The following is a 16,382-nucleotide window of genomic DNA, read 5'->3' on the forward strand; positions in this document are numbered from 1 at the left end:
TGTTTAATTATCATGCATCAGAAGGTGAGTGAAACTTTGAGTGAACTGTGGCAGATTTGAGTAAATACCTCAGAAATCATCACTATCAAAATGTTTTGAAGTGCCAAAATGTTTTGAAGTGCCGAAACCTCTGAGTGATGTATCGGGCGCGTTAGAAAGGTGATCTGACTGGAAGGCAAGTACAGTCGATAAAAAAACAGGCTCTCTCATCATATGTATATCGTATCAAATGCACATGCCCAGTACAAATTATTGATTTGTATGTCTCTAACCGCGGCAATAAATAAACAACGTCGCATTGTGCTGATACTTAGACGGAGCTAAGCCTCCTTAAAAAAAAGCGAGATTAAATGATGATCAATTAAGCTGGATTTGTGAAAGCTGGAATACATTCTAATTAAGTATTTCTAATTAGCGGTTTGAATAAGTATTAGAAATGTAGTGCTTGTTAACGTATTTATAACTGTAACGCATAATACATTAATTAATTATTTACATGGGTTTTATATTTGATGGCAATTATTTTCCCTGAAATGTGTTTGCCGCGAAATCTGCGAATAAAAATGCATTTACAGTATAGCCCGGACACAAGTTCATAACTATTTATATAGTGTACATTGGGAAATGGCAATCTGGTAACCATGACAACAGAAACTGACAAATGTGAGTCGCGACACATTGTCATCTGTGTATGTATCCACCAAAAATTAAAACTCTACACAGAAAACTGTTGGAGTTTTAGCCCGGACGCGAATGCGGGCGGACAGACAGACAGACAGACACAATTGCTTTAACACACTACACTCTGCCTAATGACGGGGGATAGGGGGCAGTGGTGGTCTGGAGATTCTACATGCCTAAGAAAACCATATCGCTTATTCTCTGAAATCTCTGACTTTAGGCTCATCTCTTCTTACAGTCAAACCTGAAATGTTGTACAAACACCAAAATGGATGTGCCCCCAACTTATTACAAAACGACTCAGTGTTTCCAAAGTACATTACTATTACAGTCAGTAAATACATTGAGTGGATATGATTTAAAATGCTGATAAATCAAGACAAGTGTAAATACTGGCACCAGTGAGGCTCTAACCCATGACCTAGAGTGACAAGCTCCACTGCTCTACAAACTCAGCTATCCAGTTACATGTAGTGATTGATTTTTTCAAAAATACACATAACATTTAAAATACATTGTATTTGCATGAAGGTGACTCAATATTTTGAAAGCAAATTGCAATCATCTTTAGGGAACACGTCATCAGACTGATCTAGCGATGGTGCTAGACACCCTGTCGTGAGTTTGAGTCTAACTTTAGCTATATATTTGCTGGTCTCGATTTATCAGTGCTGAAAATAATATCTACTTGATTAATTTATCATATTCAAAACACTGACAATTTGATGGCAAAATTAGACGTTACTGTTGTCTCTGCAGCATGATTAGCCATATACTGTGAGCTGGTGATATGACTCAGCTACATGTATGTACAACCAGGTCTCTTGTATCCCCAATATGCAAATGTGGCCAACTTTTCAGATCATTTTCTTTTCACTTACAGGTAATCACACAGCAAACAATTATCCACAAAGCAAATATTTTCTTTCACTTCACATGACTTTTTTCTCAGATCATGGTTCTGGATGCTTGTTCATCCTTCCCATAATTTATAAGGTGAGGACAAAAGAACAAAAACATTGAGCAAACTAGACAGACAAGCCTTGTGCACATGTAACTGTTGTGGCGCTTCACTATACGCGCTTATACACAATATTACATTCCTCTGCCTTTAGTTAACAATTACATTTAAGGGATTTCCTGGTAACATGGAAAGAATAAAACATTAGCAATGACAGCTGGTAATATGGAGATAATATACATGTCCATCAAGACAGCTTGGTACATGTACATAGAATATCCTGACGCTCAAGCTGATTATGCACTATCTTTGTAGAGTCATTCGTGTCAATTTAAACAGAGGAGAATTCCTTGTCATAAACAAGTACCAGCAGAGCAGTTTGACATCTTCAAGAATTAAATCTCACTGAACATGGTCTTTCAAATAAGAAGGTGGGCCTCTAACACGTGAAGGAGAACGCCTCACTCCTGGCTCACTTGGCCTCTGGAAGGCAGAGAACCACCACTGTGGATGACGATGTCTGATGATGTTATGGATGTAGAAAACGATTTCTCAACAACATCTGGAACATTCTCCTCGAAAGGCTGATGCTTCACGGCTACAGCATTATCATCTATGATATCAATGCGCATTTGAATCTGGTATTGGTGTTGACGACAGATTTGTCAATTCTGGTCCTGTCCTTTCCTGCACAATTGCTGGTAGGCATTTCTTCCCTCTGCAATAATCAGAGGCAGATAGACCCAGTCATTTTCCAATACAGTGCGACTTTTCGCATATTGATCAAGGTATGTCTTCTGCTATTGTTGCTTCTCGCCTTTGTGTCCTTGAATATCTGGGTGCCATACGTCCAGTCTGGATTTGAGTCTACGATTCATCACTATTTCAACAGGTGACAACCCTGTTGTGATCTGTGGTGTGATTCTATACTGAAAAAATTAACGGATTCAGTTTGTCCTGAGTGGAACCACATTTTACCTTGGCCAGTCGTTTTGAAGAATTGAACACCTCACTCTACTTGCCCATTCGATGCTGGGCGATACAGAGAAGTCAGGATGTGGTTAATTCCGTTTTGACTTCACTAGTTAGTCCCGTTATCCGATACAATCTGATCTGGCAGATAATGGGTAGCAAAGCACTGTAGCAGTTTCTCAATGGTAGAACCACTAGTCGATCCATTAGTTGGGAAGATTTCCAGCCACTTTGTATAGGAATCTATTGCTAGGAGAAACATTTTTCCCATGTATGGTCTCCAGTAATCGATGTGAATTCTGGACCAAGATCATCCTGGACTTTCCCATGGGTGTAATGGTGCTTCCCGTAGTGTACGCTGGTGTAATTGACACTCTGTACATCTGCGGACTATGTTTTCGAGTTCAGTGTCCCATCTTTGGCCATCACACATAGCTTCTAGCAAGGTTTTTTACACGAGAAATCCCTGGATGAGTTACATGAAGTTCCTGTATCACCTGTTGACATCCCTGTGGAGGTACAATGACACGCGCTCCCCATTGTGTACACTGGCCACCACACATAGCTTCTAGCAAGGCTTTTCATACGAGAAATCCCTGGATGAGTTACATGAAGTTCCTGTATCATCTGTTGACATCCCTGTGGAGGTACAATGACATGTGCTCCCAACAGACGACAACCATTGTGTACATGGAGTTGTGTCTGTCTTGTAATAAACGGTTGCAGGTTTGCTTCTTGGCATTTATCTAGCCAACCCTAAAGAACAAATGTGAGTACTCTGGACAACACTGGATCTGGCTGAGTCCATGACTTTATGTGTTTAGGGTTTACAGGTCCACACATGTCCAAATGTTCCATGAGTAAAATGTTCTGTCCTGGGATTGGTGGATTTTCACCGCCTGATGAATCAGGAAGTGGCAAACAACTTAAAGTGTCTGCGTTTGCATTTGACTTACTGGGGGCCTCCGTGGCTCAGTCGGTTAAAGCGCTAGCGCAGCGTAATGACCCAGGAGTCTCTCACCAATGCGGTCGCTGTGAGTTCAAGTCCAGCTCATGCTGGCGGCCGTACGTGAGAAGGTCTGCCAGCAACCTGCGGATGGTCGTGGGTTTCCCCCGGGCTCTGCCCGGTTTCCACCCACCATAATGCTGGCCGTCGTCGTATAAGTGAAATATTCTTGAGTACGGCGTAAAACACCAATCAAAAAAAAAAAAAAAAAAAAATCATTTGACTTACTAGATTTGTAGACCAGCTCATATACGTAGGCTAAAAAAGTTAATGCGTTGGACACGTGCTGGTTTCTTTCAACAGTCCAAGAAATGGTTTGTGGTCACTCATTATAGTAAAATGTCTTCCATAAAGAAATTGATGAAACTTTTTTACTCCAAACACGATGGCTAAGGCCTCTTTCTCCAGCTGGGAATACCCTTTCTCTGCTGTAGAGAGCATGGGTGACATGAATCCAATGGGTCGGTCTGTTCCCTCTGCCGTTTCGTGAGAGAGTATTTCCCCAATGTGAGAGAGTATTGCCCAAATGTGAGAGAGTATTGTCCCAATGTGAGAGAGTATTGCCCCAATTCCACATGGTGAAGCATCACAATCCAATACCAAGGGTTTGCTTGGGTCAAAGTGGACTAACACATCTGAAAACTGCAACAATCCTTTTGACTTAAGGAAAGCGTCCTCTTGTCGTTTACCGCAATGTCACTTTTGGTTTTTACGTAAGAGTCCGTGTAGTGGCGGGAACACTGATAACTGGTTCTTCAAGAACTTAGAATAATAGTTCAAAAGTCCTAAATAAGATTTCATATTCTTAGCTGATGATGTGTCATGAATAGCTTGGATCTTGTTGTCCAATGGATTAATTTCTTCCTCACTGATTTCATGTCCAAGGAATACAACCTCATTTACCATGAAGAAACATTTGTCCTTTTTCAGATGAGCTCCTATTTTACTAAGGCGTGAACAAAACTGATCCAAACTGTCCAGGCTTTTAGAATCAGTTGTTACCAGTTGTTCTAGGTGTAATGATGTGGAATACCTTGAAGGAGATTTTCCATCATCCTCTGGAAAATTCCAGGTGCACTGGGCACCCTATATGGTAGTCGGTTTTACTGAAAAAACCCTTATGAGTGTTAATTTTTGTAAAGACTTAAGAATCTTCGTCCAGTAACATCTGTTAGTAGACTTGAGACAGGTCTAACTTTGTAAACTTCTGTCCATCACCAAGTGTAGCATACAAATCTAGCTGTACAATTGGAAACTTAATTAACTGTCTGTTTGTAGTCCCCCCAGATACGGATAGATTTGTCGCGTGCTGTGGTTTTTCTTTGTTTGAATTGATCAAAATTATTACTACACTGCTGTTTGTGTAAGGATCTGACGACATGTAGATGGCTCCTGATTTCCAGTCCTTGGTTTGGCCTGAATTTTACTGAGTTCCGCTGGTTTTACAGGTTGTGTGGATTGCTGAGTGTGTTGGAGGTCCCTGGTGTGTCCAGCTGCTAATTCCATAGCTGCAGCTACTTCATACACCCTTAGGAACGTTAATCTGCACTCCAACAGTAATCTTCTTTGGATTCTGTCATCTTTCACTCCACATATAAGCCTATCTCTGAGCATCTGATCTAGAGATCGTCGAAAGTCACAATGTTCAGAAAATCAACGTAATTCAGACACAAACACAGCCCGGGTCAGTTAGTGGACTGTATTTGCATCTCTGAACGCACGCTGACGGCTGGAGGTCGTCACTGTAATCACCAACGCTCGTCTCTGAACGCACGGTGATGGCTGGAGGTTGTCACTGTAATCACCAGCGCTTATCTCTGAACGCACGGTGGTGGCTGGAGGTCGTTGTTGTAATCACCAAACGCTTATCTCTGAATGCACGCTGAGGGCTGGAGGTCATTGTAATCACCAATGCTTATCTCTGAATGCACGCTGACGGCTTGAGATCATTAATATTCACCAAACGCTTATCTCTGAATGCACATTGACGACTGGAGGTCGTTGTTGTAATCACCAAACGCTTATCTCTGAATGCACATTGACGACTGGAGGTCGTTGTTGTAATCACCAAATGCTTATCTCTGAATGCACGCTGACGGCTGGAGGTCATTGTTGTAATCACCAAATGCTTATCTCTGAATGCACGCTGACGGCTGGAGGTCATTGTTGTAATCACCAAACGCTTATCTCTGAATGCACGCTGACTGCTGGGAGTCGCTGTAATCACCAGCGCTTATCTCTGAACGCACGCTGACTGCTGGAGGTCGTTGTTGTAATCACCAAACGCTTATCTCTGAATGCACATTGACGACTGGAGGTCGTTGTTGTAATCACCAAACGCTTATCTCTGAATGCACATTGACGACTGGAGGTCGTTGTTGTAATCACCAAATGCTTATCTCTGAATGCACGCTGATGGCTGGAGGTCATTGTTGTAATCACCAAACGCTTATCTCTGAATGCACGCTGACTGCTGGGAGTCGCTGTAATCACCAGCGCTTATCTCTGAATGCATGTTGACGACTGGAGGTCATTGTTGTAATCACCAAACGCTTATCTCTGAATGCACATTGACGACTGGAGGTCGTTGTTGTAATCACCAAATGCTTATCTCTGAATGCACGCTGACGGCTGGAGGTCATTGTTGTAATCACCAAACGCTTATCTCTGAATGCACGCTGACTGCTGGGAGTCGCTGTAATCACCAGCGCTTATCTCTGAACGCACGCTGACTGCTGGAGGTCGTTGTTGTAATCACCAAACGCTTATCTCTGAATGCACACTGACGGCTGGAGGTCATTGTAATCACCAACACTTATCTCTGAAAACACGCTGATGGCTGGAGGTTGTCACTGTAATCTCCAATGTTTATCTCTGAATGCACACTGACGGCTGGAGGTCATTGTAATCACCAATGCTTATCTCTGAATGCACGCTGACGGCTGGAGGTCGTCACTGTAATCACCAACGCTTATCTCTGAATGCACACTGATGGCTGGAGGTCATTGTAATCACCAACGCTTATCTCTGAATGCACACTGATGGCTGGAAGTCATTGTAATCACCAACGCTTATCTCTGAAAACACGCTGACGGCTGGAGATCATTGTAATCACCAATGCTTATCTCTGAATGCATGTTGACGACTGGAGGTCGTTGTTGTAATCACCAAACGCTTATCTCTGAATGCACGCTGACGGCTGGAGGTCATTGTTGTAATCACTAAACGCTTATCTCTGAATGCACGCTGACTGCTGGGGGTCGCTGTAATCACCAGCGCTTATCTCTGAACGCACGCTGACGGCTTGAGGTCGTCACTGTAATCGCCAACGCTTATCTCTGAATACACGCTGATGGCTGGAGGTCATTGTAATCACCAACACTTATCTCTGAAAACACGCTGATGGCTGGAGGTTGTCACTGTAATCTCCAATGTTTATCTCTGAATGCACACTGACGGCTGGAGGTCATTGTAATCACCAATGCTTACCTCTGAATGCACGCTGACGGCTGGAGGTCGTCACTGTAATCAACAAAGCTTATCTCTGAATGCACACTGATGGCTGGAGGTCATTGTAATCACCAACGCTTATCTCTGAATGCACACTGATGGCTGGAGGTCATTGTAATCACCAACGCTTATCTCTGAACACACGCTGACGGCTGGAGGTCGTCACTGTAAACGCCAACGCTTATCTCTGAATGCACACTGACAGCTGGAGGTCATTGTAATCGCCAACGCTTATCTCTGAACACACGCTGACGGCTGGAGGTCGCCGTTGCAATCACTAACGCTTTTCACCAGTTCGGTTAACGTTTCTTTGAAAAAATTTTCAGGTGCAACTAAATTCCTTATGAGTTTATAAGTCCTTCCTCCACAAACACTGAGCAGGATTGAAAGTTGTTTCTGTTCATCTCCAATGTCATTAGCTATGAAGTAATGTTCTAAACGTTCAATGCATTCAGTCCAACTGCCGCTCACCTTTTCATCAAAGTCCTTGATTTTTCCGTGCAAGCCATCGACAGAATATCCTATACCACAGATCTCATCCTCGTCGCCAAAATATTTACTGAATTCACAAAAGTCTGTAGAGTGAAGTTTGTACTGTTGTAACAGTGAACGTTGACTGAGCATCAAGCTATATGGGTGCCACCATTACATTACATGTGCACATAAGGTTTACGAGTGAGGGGCTTAGTGAAGCAGCAAAAACTGTTACAGTATATTACAAAACCAATAACAATTACTTTGAACTCACTCATGGACCTAACACTGCTAACATGAAAAAGTTGTAAATACTTTGTAATATACAGCCAAACATACACAATATGTGCTAATGAATCCCATCCAGTACACTTTTTGTACAGGAGATATGTGGAAAGTTAAAGCAGCAGCAGTGTGTAATGAGAGCTCTTCACTCAAGAGTTGTTTACATGTCCCTGTACGAGTGGGTGGCTGTGTATAGCTGACAGACTTAATACACATATACACCACTTACTTGTCAGTATGCTGATGGAGAAAATTACCATAAAACATTATAATTAATCCAACATGTCAAAATAGAGTTATTATCAGTACGTCAACACAACACATCAAAATGACAGTGTTAAAAGGGCGGTGAATGTATCGTTTTAGTCATCTACATGGTAATGATAAAACTGCACATCACCCCAGCAAAACTGCACTCCTGTTGACGGCCACTGTAATTTATTCCATATGTGAAAGAAGTTCTTGAATGACAATTTCTTGTTGATTTTTGTAACTGTTTTGTATTTGTTTGGCAGTGCATGTAGTATGATACCTGCTGCAGAATAATCCATCACAACTTTCTCCACAAGATTATTATGTTAGTTTGTAAATTACGCTCTTGTTTCATACAATGACTCACAATATTCCATGCACCTTTATACATGTATGATAATCGGGTTTCTAAGGCTTTGGTTTGTAAATTATGCTGAGTCTCTTGTTTCATACAATGACTCACAATATTCCATGCACTTTTATACATGTATGATAATCGGGTTTCTAAGGCTTTGGTTTGTAAATTATGCTGAGTCTCTTGTTTCATAAAATGACTCACAATATTCCATGCACCTTTATACATGTATGATAATCGGGTTTCTAAGGCTTTGGTTTGTAAATTATGCTGAGTCTCTTGTTTCATACAATGACTCCCAATATTCCATGCACCTTTATACATGTATGATAATCGGGTTTCTAAGGCTTTGGTTCACCAAAGACTGAGCCGTAAGAGTCAGGCAAACCTCTGCAGTACCTGACTAACTTCTTTGACATAATGCAGAAGCTTCGAGAGGGCAGGCAACCTCCATCATCATTAAAGACCTGCTGTGAACAGTTATAAGGGTAAGGTGTAGACGAACCGTCTAGCCCGAGTTACTAATTTACACCTGTAACTGACTCTCCTAATTAACGAGCCGCTGGTACAGTTTTTCTTTCCTCCACAATCTACACATCTAAGCGCCTGATGTACATATGTGTGTATACAGCAGTGTGATGTAAACTGACAATGGGAAGATGTGTGCTGATCATCACCCTAAACTTATGACTATACAGCACACCCACAAAACATCAAACGCACAGTCGCTTTCTCATGTGAACGCAGTTAGACCACACTAAAATAGCTCTTACACACAGACTGAAATTTTTGAATGTCGGCAGTAAAAAAATTCACAATTCTGGCTTAGAGACACTTAGAACTGTACGTGGAACGAAAGTCATTGGTATACAAGTGAAGGTAGATGACAGCGTGGATTCACAGAAAGAAAGGCAAAAAAGTCCACTGACAAAAGATACCAAACTACTGGAGCGTAACATAATGTCTGGGACCCCATTTTACGACTTTTTGTCACAAAGCGAAGTATCAGCCTTGCCAGTTAATGTGTCAATGTTCAAAATCAGTAATAACCCTCCCCAAAACTGATGAACAGGTTACATCACAACTTTTTTTTAAACTCATTTTAAAACGATAGATAGCACCGATGCAAGTACTGGAAGGCAATAATTTGAGCCATTCTTGGCAAATGTGATCTGAACAGCGACAATGGTTTTTTCGTTAGAAATCTCTGCTATATCCTCTTAACTGTGTACAAAAATGTGATAAGCCAACATGCAAGGCGACAAAATGAGATAGGAAACATTTCCACCTTCTTCATACTAGATCTTCATACTAGCCAAACTCTACTAGCTTATTGCTCACAAATGTACAGTGGGTGACCAGTACACAATATTCCATCCAGTCCACCTGCCCTTCTGAGTGTTTGCTGATACAGTGTGTGACTAAATTTAGCTTACTGCTGATACAGTGTGTGACAAGTCCACAATTTTCAGCCTAGTCCACCTGCCCTTTTGGAATTCTAAATTTAGCTTATTGCTGATACAGTGTGTGACAAGTCCACAATTTTCATCCTAGTCCACCTGCCCTTTTGGAATGCTAAATTTAGCTTATTGCTGATACAGTGTGTGACAAGTCCACAATTTTCAGCCTGGTCCACCTGCCCTTTTGGAATGCTAAATTTAGCTTATTGCTGATACAGTGTGTGACAAGTCCATAATTTTCAGCCTAGTCCACCTGCCCTTTTGGAATTCTAAATTTAGCTTATTGCTGATACAGTGTGTGAGAAGTCCACCATTTTCAGCCTAGTCCACCTGCCCTTTTGGAATTCTAAATTTAGCTTATTGCTGATACAGTGTGTGACAAGTCCACAATTTTCAGCCTAGTCCACCTGCCCTTTTGGAATTCTAAATTTAGTTTATTGCTGATACAGTGTGTGACAAGTCCACCATTTTCAGCCTAGTCCACCTGCCCTTTTGGAATTCTAAATTTAGCTTATTGCTGATACAGTGTGTGACAAGTCCACCATTTTCAGCCTAGTCCACCTGCCCTTTTGGAATTCTAAATTTAGCTTATTGCTGATACAGTGTGTGACAAGTCCACCATTTTCAGCCTAGTCCACCTGCCCTTTTGGAATTCTAAATTTAGCTTATTGCTGATACAGTGTGTGACAAGTCCACAATTTTCATCCTAGTCCACCTGCCCTTTTGGAATGCTAAATTTAGCTTATTGCTGATACAGTGTGTGAGAAGTCCACCATTTTCAGCCTAGTCCACCTACCCTTCTGGAATGCTAAATTTAGCTTATTGCTGATACAGTGTGTGACAAGTCCACAATTTTCAGCCTAGTCCACCTGCCCTTTTGGAATGCTAAATTTAGCTTACTGCTGATACAGTGTGTGACAAGTCCACAATTTTCAGCCTAGTCCACCTGCCCTTTTGGAATTCTAAATTTAGCTTATTGCTGATACAGTGTGTGACAAGTCCACCATTTTCAGCCTAGTCCACCTGCCCTTTTGGAATGCTAAATTTAGCTTATTGCTGATACAGTGTGTGACAAGTCCACAATTTTCATCCTAGTCCACCTGCCCTTTTGGAATTCTAAATTTAGCTTATTGCTGATACAGTGTGTGACAAGTCCACAATTTTCAGCCTAGTCCACCTGCCCTTTTGGAATTCTAAATTTAGCTTATTGCTGATACAGTGTGTGACAAGTCCACAATTTTCATCCTAGTCCACCTGCCCTTTTGGAATGCTAAATTTAGCTTATTGCTCATATACAGTGTGTGACAAGTCCACAATTTTCAGCCTAGTCCACCTGCCCTTTTGGGATGCTAAATTTAGCTTATTGCTGATACAGTGTGTGACAAGTCCATAATTTTCAGCCTAGTCCACCTGCCCTTTTGGAATTCTAAATTTAGCTTATTGCTGATACAGTGTGTGACAAGTCCACCATTTTCAGCCTAGTCCACCTGCCCTTTTGGAATTCTAAATTTAGTTATTGCTGATACAGTGTGTGACAAGTCCACCATTTTCAGCCTAGTCCACCTGCCCTTTTGGAATTCTAAATTTAGCTTATTGCTGATACAGTGTGTGACAAGTCCACAATTTTCAGCCTAGTCCACCTGCCCTTTTGGAATTCTAAATTTAGCTTATTGCTGATACAGTGTGTGACAAGTCCACAATTTTCATCCTAGTCCACCTGCCCTTTTGGAATGCTAAATTTAGCTTATTGCTGATACAGTGTGTGAGAAGTCCACCATTTTCAGCCTAGTCCACCTACCCTTCTGGAATGCTAAATTTAGCTTATTGCTGATACAGTGTGTGACAAGTCCACAATTTTCAGCCTAGTCCACCTGCCCTTCTGGAATTCTAAATTTAGCTTATTGCTGATACAGCGGATGATGAGTCCACCTAGTCCAGCTGCCTTTCTCTTGCCATGTACTCACCTCTTCTGTTAACGGCTGTTTCATACTCTGTGCAAGGCGGGTCAGGTTTTTGGCATAATCAGACTCTGAAATGACAAATTAATGATCCAACATGACACATGATTACGTGAATTACTCCACTCACGACTGACAAGTACATGTACTCATATACAGCTATAATTCTCAATGGTCAAGTTTTTTTACCATGTTTTATTTGAGACCATTTGACTTTATAGTATGTAATTTTTGTGCTTCATAACATAAAACAACACGTAAAATATCATTCATAGAAATACAAAAAAAAAAAAAAACCAACAGAACATGTATTATGACGTCATTCTGACTATCTCATATTAGGCCGTCATTAAAATGTTTCGTTTTCAACATCATGGCGTCTGGGTGCTAAATATCAAAATATACCAAAAGCAATATCAAATACAGGAATAAACAATTAATCAATAATGGAAATCCTGACGTTTCACCTATATGTATTTATAAGTAATAAAATGTCTTACCAAACTGACATTTTCTCTCTATATAGGAGACAACATCTTTGGCATACTTGGACCAGGCCTTGGCTCTCTGTAAGGCCAGGTCAACTCCAGCTTCTAGCTGTGCTAAGATCATGTTTACATCCTCTGCAGACAAGTGACCTGTACACAGGTAAGCAATGATAGGATTTGTAAAAAAAAAAACACAACCAACCCAAACAGAAATAATTAAAATAACTCAAACAGAAGCAGTAGCAAAAACAGTATATGAATGAAATGAGAAATAAAACAAGTTTAAAAGAATAAAAAGTTGAAATTTCTATCCATAAAATGATAAATTAAACATATACTTTTTATTTCTTGATACACAAATGAGGTTGTGTTCTTCTACATACAAATAAAAGTTGTTTTTTTTTCTATGCTTGTCAAGTGGATCACGCAAAGCCGGAAAGTTTACTGTGGACGTCACTTCTGGAAACGTCAAAATATTGACAGAAAACATGCATAAAATGAACGGGCATCTTTGTTAACTTTTTTTTTTGAATTTTTTTTCATTCCCCTCATTAACATAATCTGATTTTTAGAGTTTCTTTGCATCCTTTAAATTTTGGTTAGTTAGTGCTAATACAGAAACCTCGTAGTTTGACATTCATTGGACTCAATCTACTGAACCAAAAACATGAAATTTGCAACTCAAATACATTTATCTGTATTAAACTTACAATTCACAAACTTGATGTTGAGTTTTTCTTTTGAAAAAGAGTTGGTCTACAACTATGTCATATCTACCACTATCCCACGCAGTCCACTCCTAAATTTCCCCTTAAAATGTATCACACACAAAACACTGTCCTCCAGTCTAGTTCTTAGAGTAAATGTTTTACCTTTTGTCAGGAATTTAGTAATTTATGGTATTTAACATGTACACACCGAATCAATGATGGAATATCCCCCTCATGTTATTGTGCTCTTTATGTGTGAAAACCCTGATCTCAATAGTTGTAGCACTTTTTAAGATACCACCCCTAACATTTTGTTTAAAATTGCTTCCCTCTTATTGAACGCTGGCACTCATTGTATGACATAAGCTTGGCTAAAAGTATACAAAAGTCAGTTAAATGTTTGTTTTGTCACGCCCCTTGAAAGTGTTAGTCTAGGCAAAAATATGATTTCATAAAAAGTGAACTTACCCTGCTTAAATTCTCCTTCAGTTAGTTCTCCAGGGACAGAGGCTAAATTGTCACAGGACTGAAATACAAGAGACTGGAGGATCAGAACCCATTGTGATCACATTCAGAATGTGTGATATTATTATGGATGTACAATAGCAGACACATGGATGGAACGCACAGACACAAAGTTAACCAATACAATACCACCATGCCATCAACCTGATGCAAGTAGTCTGAGGGGTTATCAGAAAACTGCCACATAATGTTAATACTTCTTGTGTCTTAATTGCTAGAAGCATTTTACTGGCATCCATGTCAACTTCCCTTCAAAAGAGATACTACAATGACTTTAACAACTTTATCATGAGAACACGCAGGAATTCGCAGGTGCTCATTCTCATGATTTACTCCACACAGTTGCCCGGCTTTCTTCATCCCATAAACACGAGTGCCATCATAAAAATTCTTGACCATGGCTCTTTAACACCAGTGGAATAAATAAATCAACTGCACAAGAAATATACCTTTGCCACGAGTAGAGAGAGTTGATATGTTTTAATACACCCCCCATTATGACAGAAGCCTGATGTAACATGGCATTCCACTGTATACCTATGGCCTGTGCTATCTACGGTACTCTACATCAAGTGCCTTGCAAGTTATTTTCAAACAGGATTTTTTTTCTATACTTTCCACTGAGCTTAACCCTAATGGGAGAAGACAGGGCAGTATTCTGAACATCTGTGGGAGAGGTTAAGGGCGATGAAGAATACGATGATAGCGGGTACAAACACTTTGGGTGATTTAGTGTTAACGGAGATGGGCTTTCAAAATATGGCCTATGGCTATAGCACTTGTCTTACGCAACATGAAATACCATCGCTTGAACATCCCCAGTGTTTAGGCAAAGGAATAGCAAACAAACTTCAGAGGTAATGGTGAGCAAATTCAATACACATGTATATGTTTTTTCTCAAGACTACTTCAACAGATGTGAAGTACTGGACAACATTTCCACCCAGCAGCTTCCTCTAGGACTGATTTGATAGCAATGTAAATAGACTGTTCCTGTCCAAATGTCCAGAAAGCAATACTACAGTTTATTTAATATTTTTACATAATTATGGCCATTAGCTGTGTCAATTAATTGTCATGTATGGCAGAGTAAGTTTACACATAAAAATGACTAATACCCTCCTTATAACTGTGAACATTACATATATGTATAGACTATACATGAAAGATCTCTCATCAGGACTTGTGACAACCAAGCTACAAGGCACATTCAAACTTTTTTCTGGGGCCGGGTTCATGAAGTATACTTAAGTGTTATGTTGTCCTAAGCTAAGTTGTCATGGTAGTTAAGGGAAAACTTAGCTTAGTCATCTTCATAAAACTGGCCCCTTGATAATACAGTGAGTTCTGATAGGTGTCAAAAATCATCAACCCTGTTACCCGAGATCAACCAATGCTGTATATGAGGTCAAGGGTCACAAGTGGAGGTTTGTGGTCTAGGTTAAGGTCTAAGGCCAATGGTCAAAATGTATATCAAATAAACAACAGGTTTGGCATTACACTACTACAAATGGTCCAAGTTACTGAATACAGGCTTTATATATGATATTTCAGCTGAAGTTTAGCATTTTTCAAGTGACTTTATATATGATATTTCAGCTGAAGTTTAGCATTTTTCAACTGACACGTTTTGCTTCATCCTGATTAATTCATCCAGTTTATTGGACCATTTTGTACAAACACTGTCCAGCCCAGGCCACTCACACATCACATATAACCTTTACCATACATGTAGTGCAGCAGCTTCAAATATAAGACAAGCTTCATTCCATGTATGTATTATGGACTGAGATAAATAGATTTGAATTCAGACTGATTGACCACAATACTCTTCCACTCGTCACCCCCCCCCCCCCCCCCCTGTTTTCTCACCCTGGGGTTCTGTGCATGACTTGCCTGTCACACAGAGATTTACAAGCATCACCTGAACATTGCTTAAAGACTACCACTTTGTACAAACTGAGATGTAATATTTAGGTGAACCCTAACTCTTTATTTGCAAGGAAAGTTGATTTTAACTGACAGTAAATAAAGCCGAAATAACCAAGGTACATTCTGACTTAGTTAACCCCCATTTGGCCAAAGCCAGACATAGACATTGCCTATGGCATTAGGCCATTTTTAGGGATGACACGTTCCATTAAGTTTAAAGCTGCACACATAGTTACTAAGAGGGAAGCTTCTTGATCAACATATGTGAAAACTTCAGTGGTTATATGGCTCTATCCCTCAGGCTCAGAAGCCGCTTTCATGGGCTGTATACTGTTCCTGTACCTTGTGAGCACTGTGGTACTTATCAACCTCACTAATTACTGCAGCTAAGTATGAAAGATATAGGTTATAAGTGCTCTTGGTAGCTCTACAGAAACTCACTGGTAAAGATCTCTCTTGAGTCACTGTTACATACCACTGGTTAGACAACATATGTCTAAGTCTTTGTTAGGTTTGAATCTTCAAAACCATCATACATCAGATTAAAACTTCATTTAAAAGTCTACACCAAAAATTAAAAAAGCACATAGGTCAAAATTAAATTTGATTAAAGTGAAAATTTTATCCTTAATTTCAACTCTCTGCTGCCTAGCTGATTCCAGCTACATGTACCATTTTGGATTCATTATTACCAAAACTCTTTCCTGCTCAAACACATAGAATAAACCTTGATTTCACTTTCAAAGTATAAACTTAATTAACACATTTATTTAACTAAAAGGTGTTTTTTTTTCACTTGTTGAAACTAGGGAG

At 40.1% G+C, this 16,382-nt stretch overlaps 1 protein-coding gene across 3 annotated transcripts in view; it reads right to left on the minus strand.

Moving 5' to 3' along the window:
* Positions 1 to 16,382, minus strand: part of LOC135469761 (rho GTPase-activating protein 45-like) — a 75,245-nt gene that overhangs the window by 32,331 nt on the left and 26,532 nt on the right. For all 3 annotated transcript variants that reach the window (XR_010444360.1, XM_064748347.1, XM_064748348.1), the window contains exons 6-8: positions 13,581 to 13,638; positions 12,415 to 12,552; positions 11,921 to 11,985 (exon numbers count right to left, since the gene is read on the minus strand). Coding sequence is in view for 2 of the 3 variants with exons in the window: in XM_064748347.1 (XP_064604417.1) it covers positions 11,921 to 11,985; positions 12,415 to 12,552; positions 13,581 to 13,638 (261 nt within the window). In the remaining variant the exon portion in view is untranslated. The remainder of the gene's footprint in view (positions 1 to 11,920; positions 11,986 to 12,414; positions 12,553 to 13,580; positions 13,639 to 16,382) is intronic.

Source organism: Liolophura sinensis, chromosome 7 (genome assembly GCF_032854445.1).
Source record: "Liolophura sinensis isolate JHLJ2023 chromosome 7, CUHK_Ljap_v2, whole genome shotgun sequence".
Classification (NCBI taxonomy): Eukaryota; Metazoa; Mollusca; class Polyplacophora; order Chitonida; family Chitonidae; genus Liolophura; species Liolophura sinensis.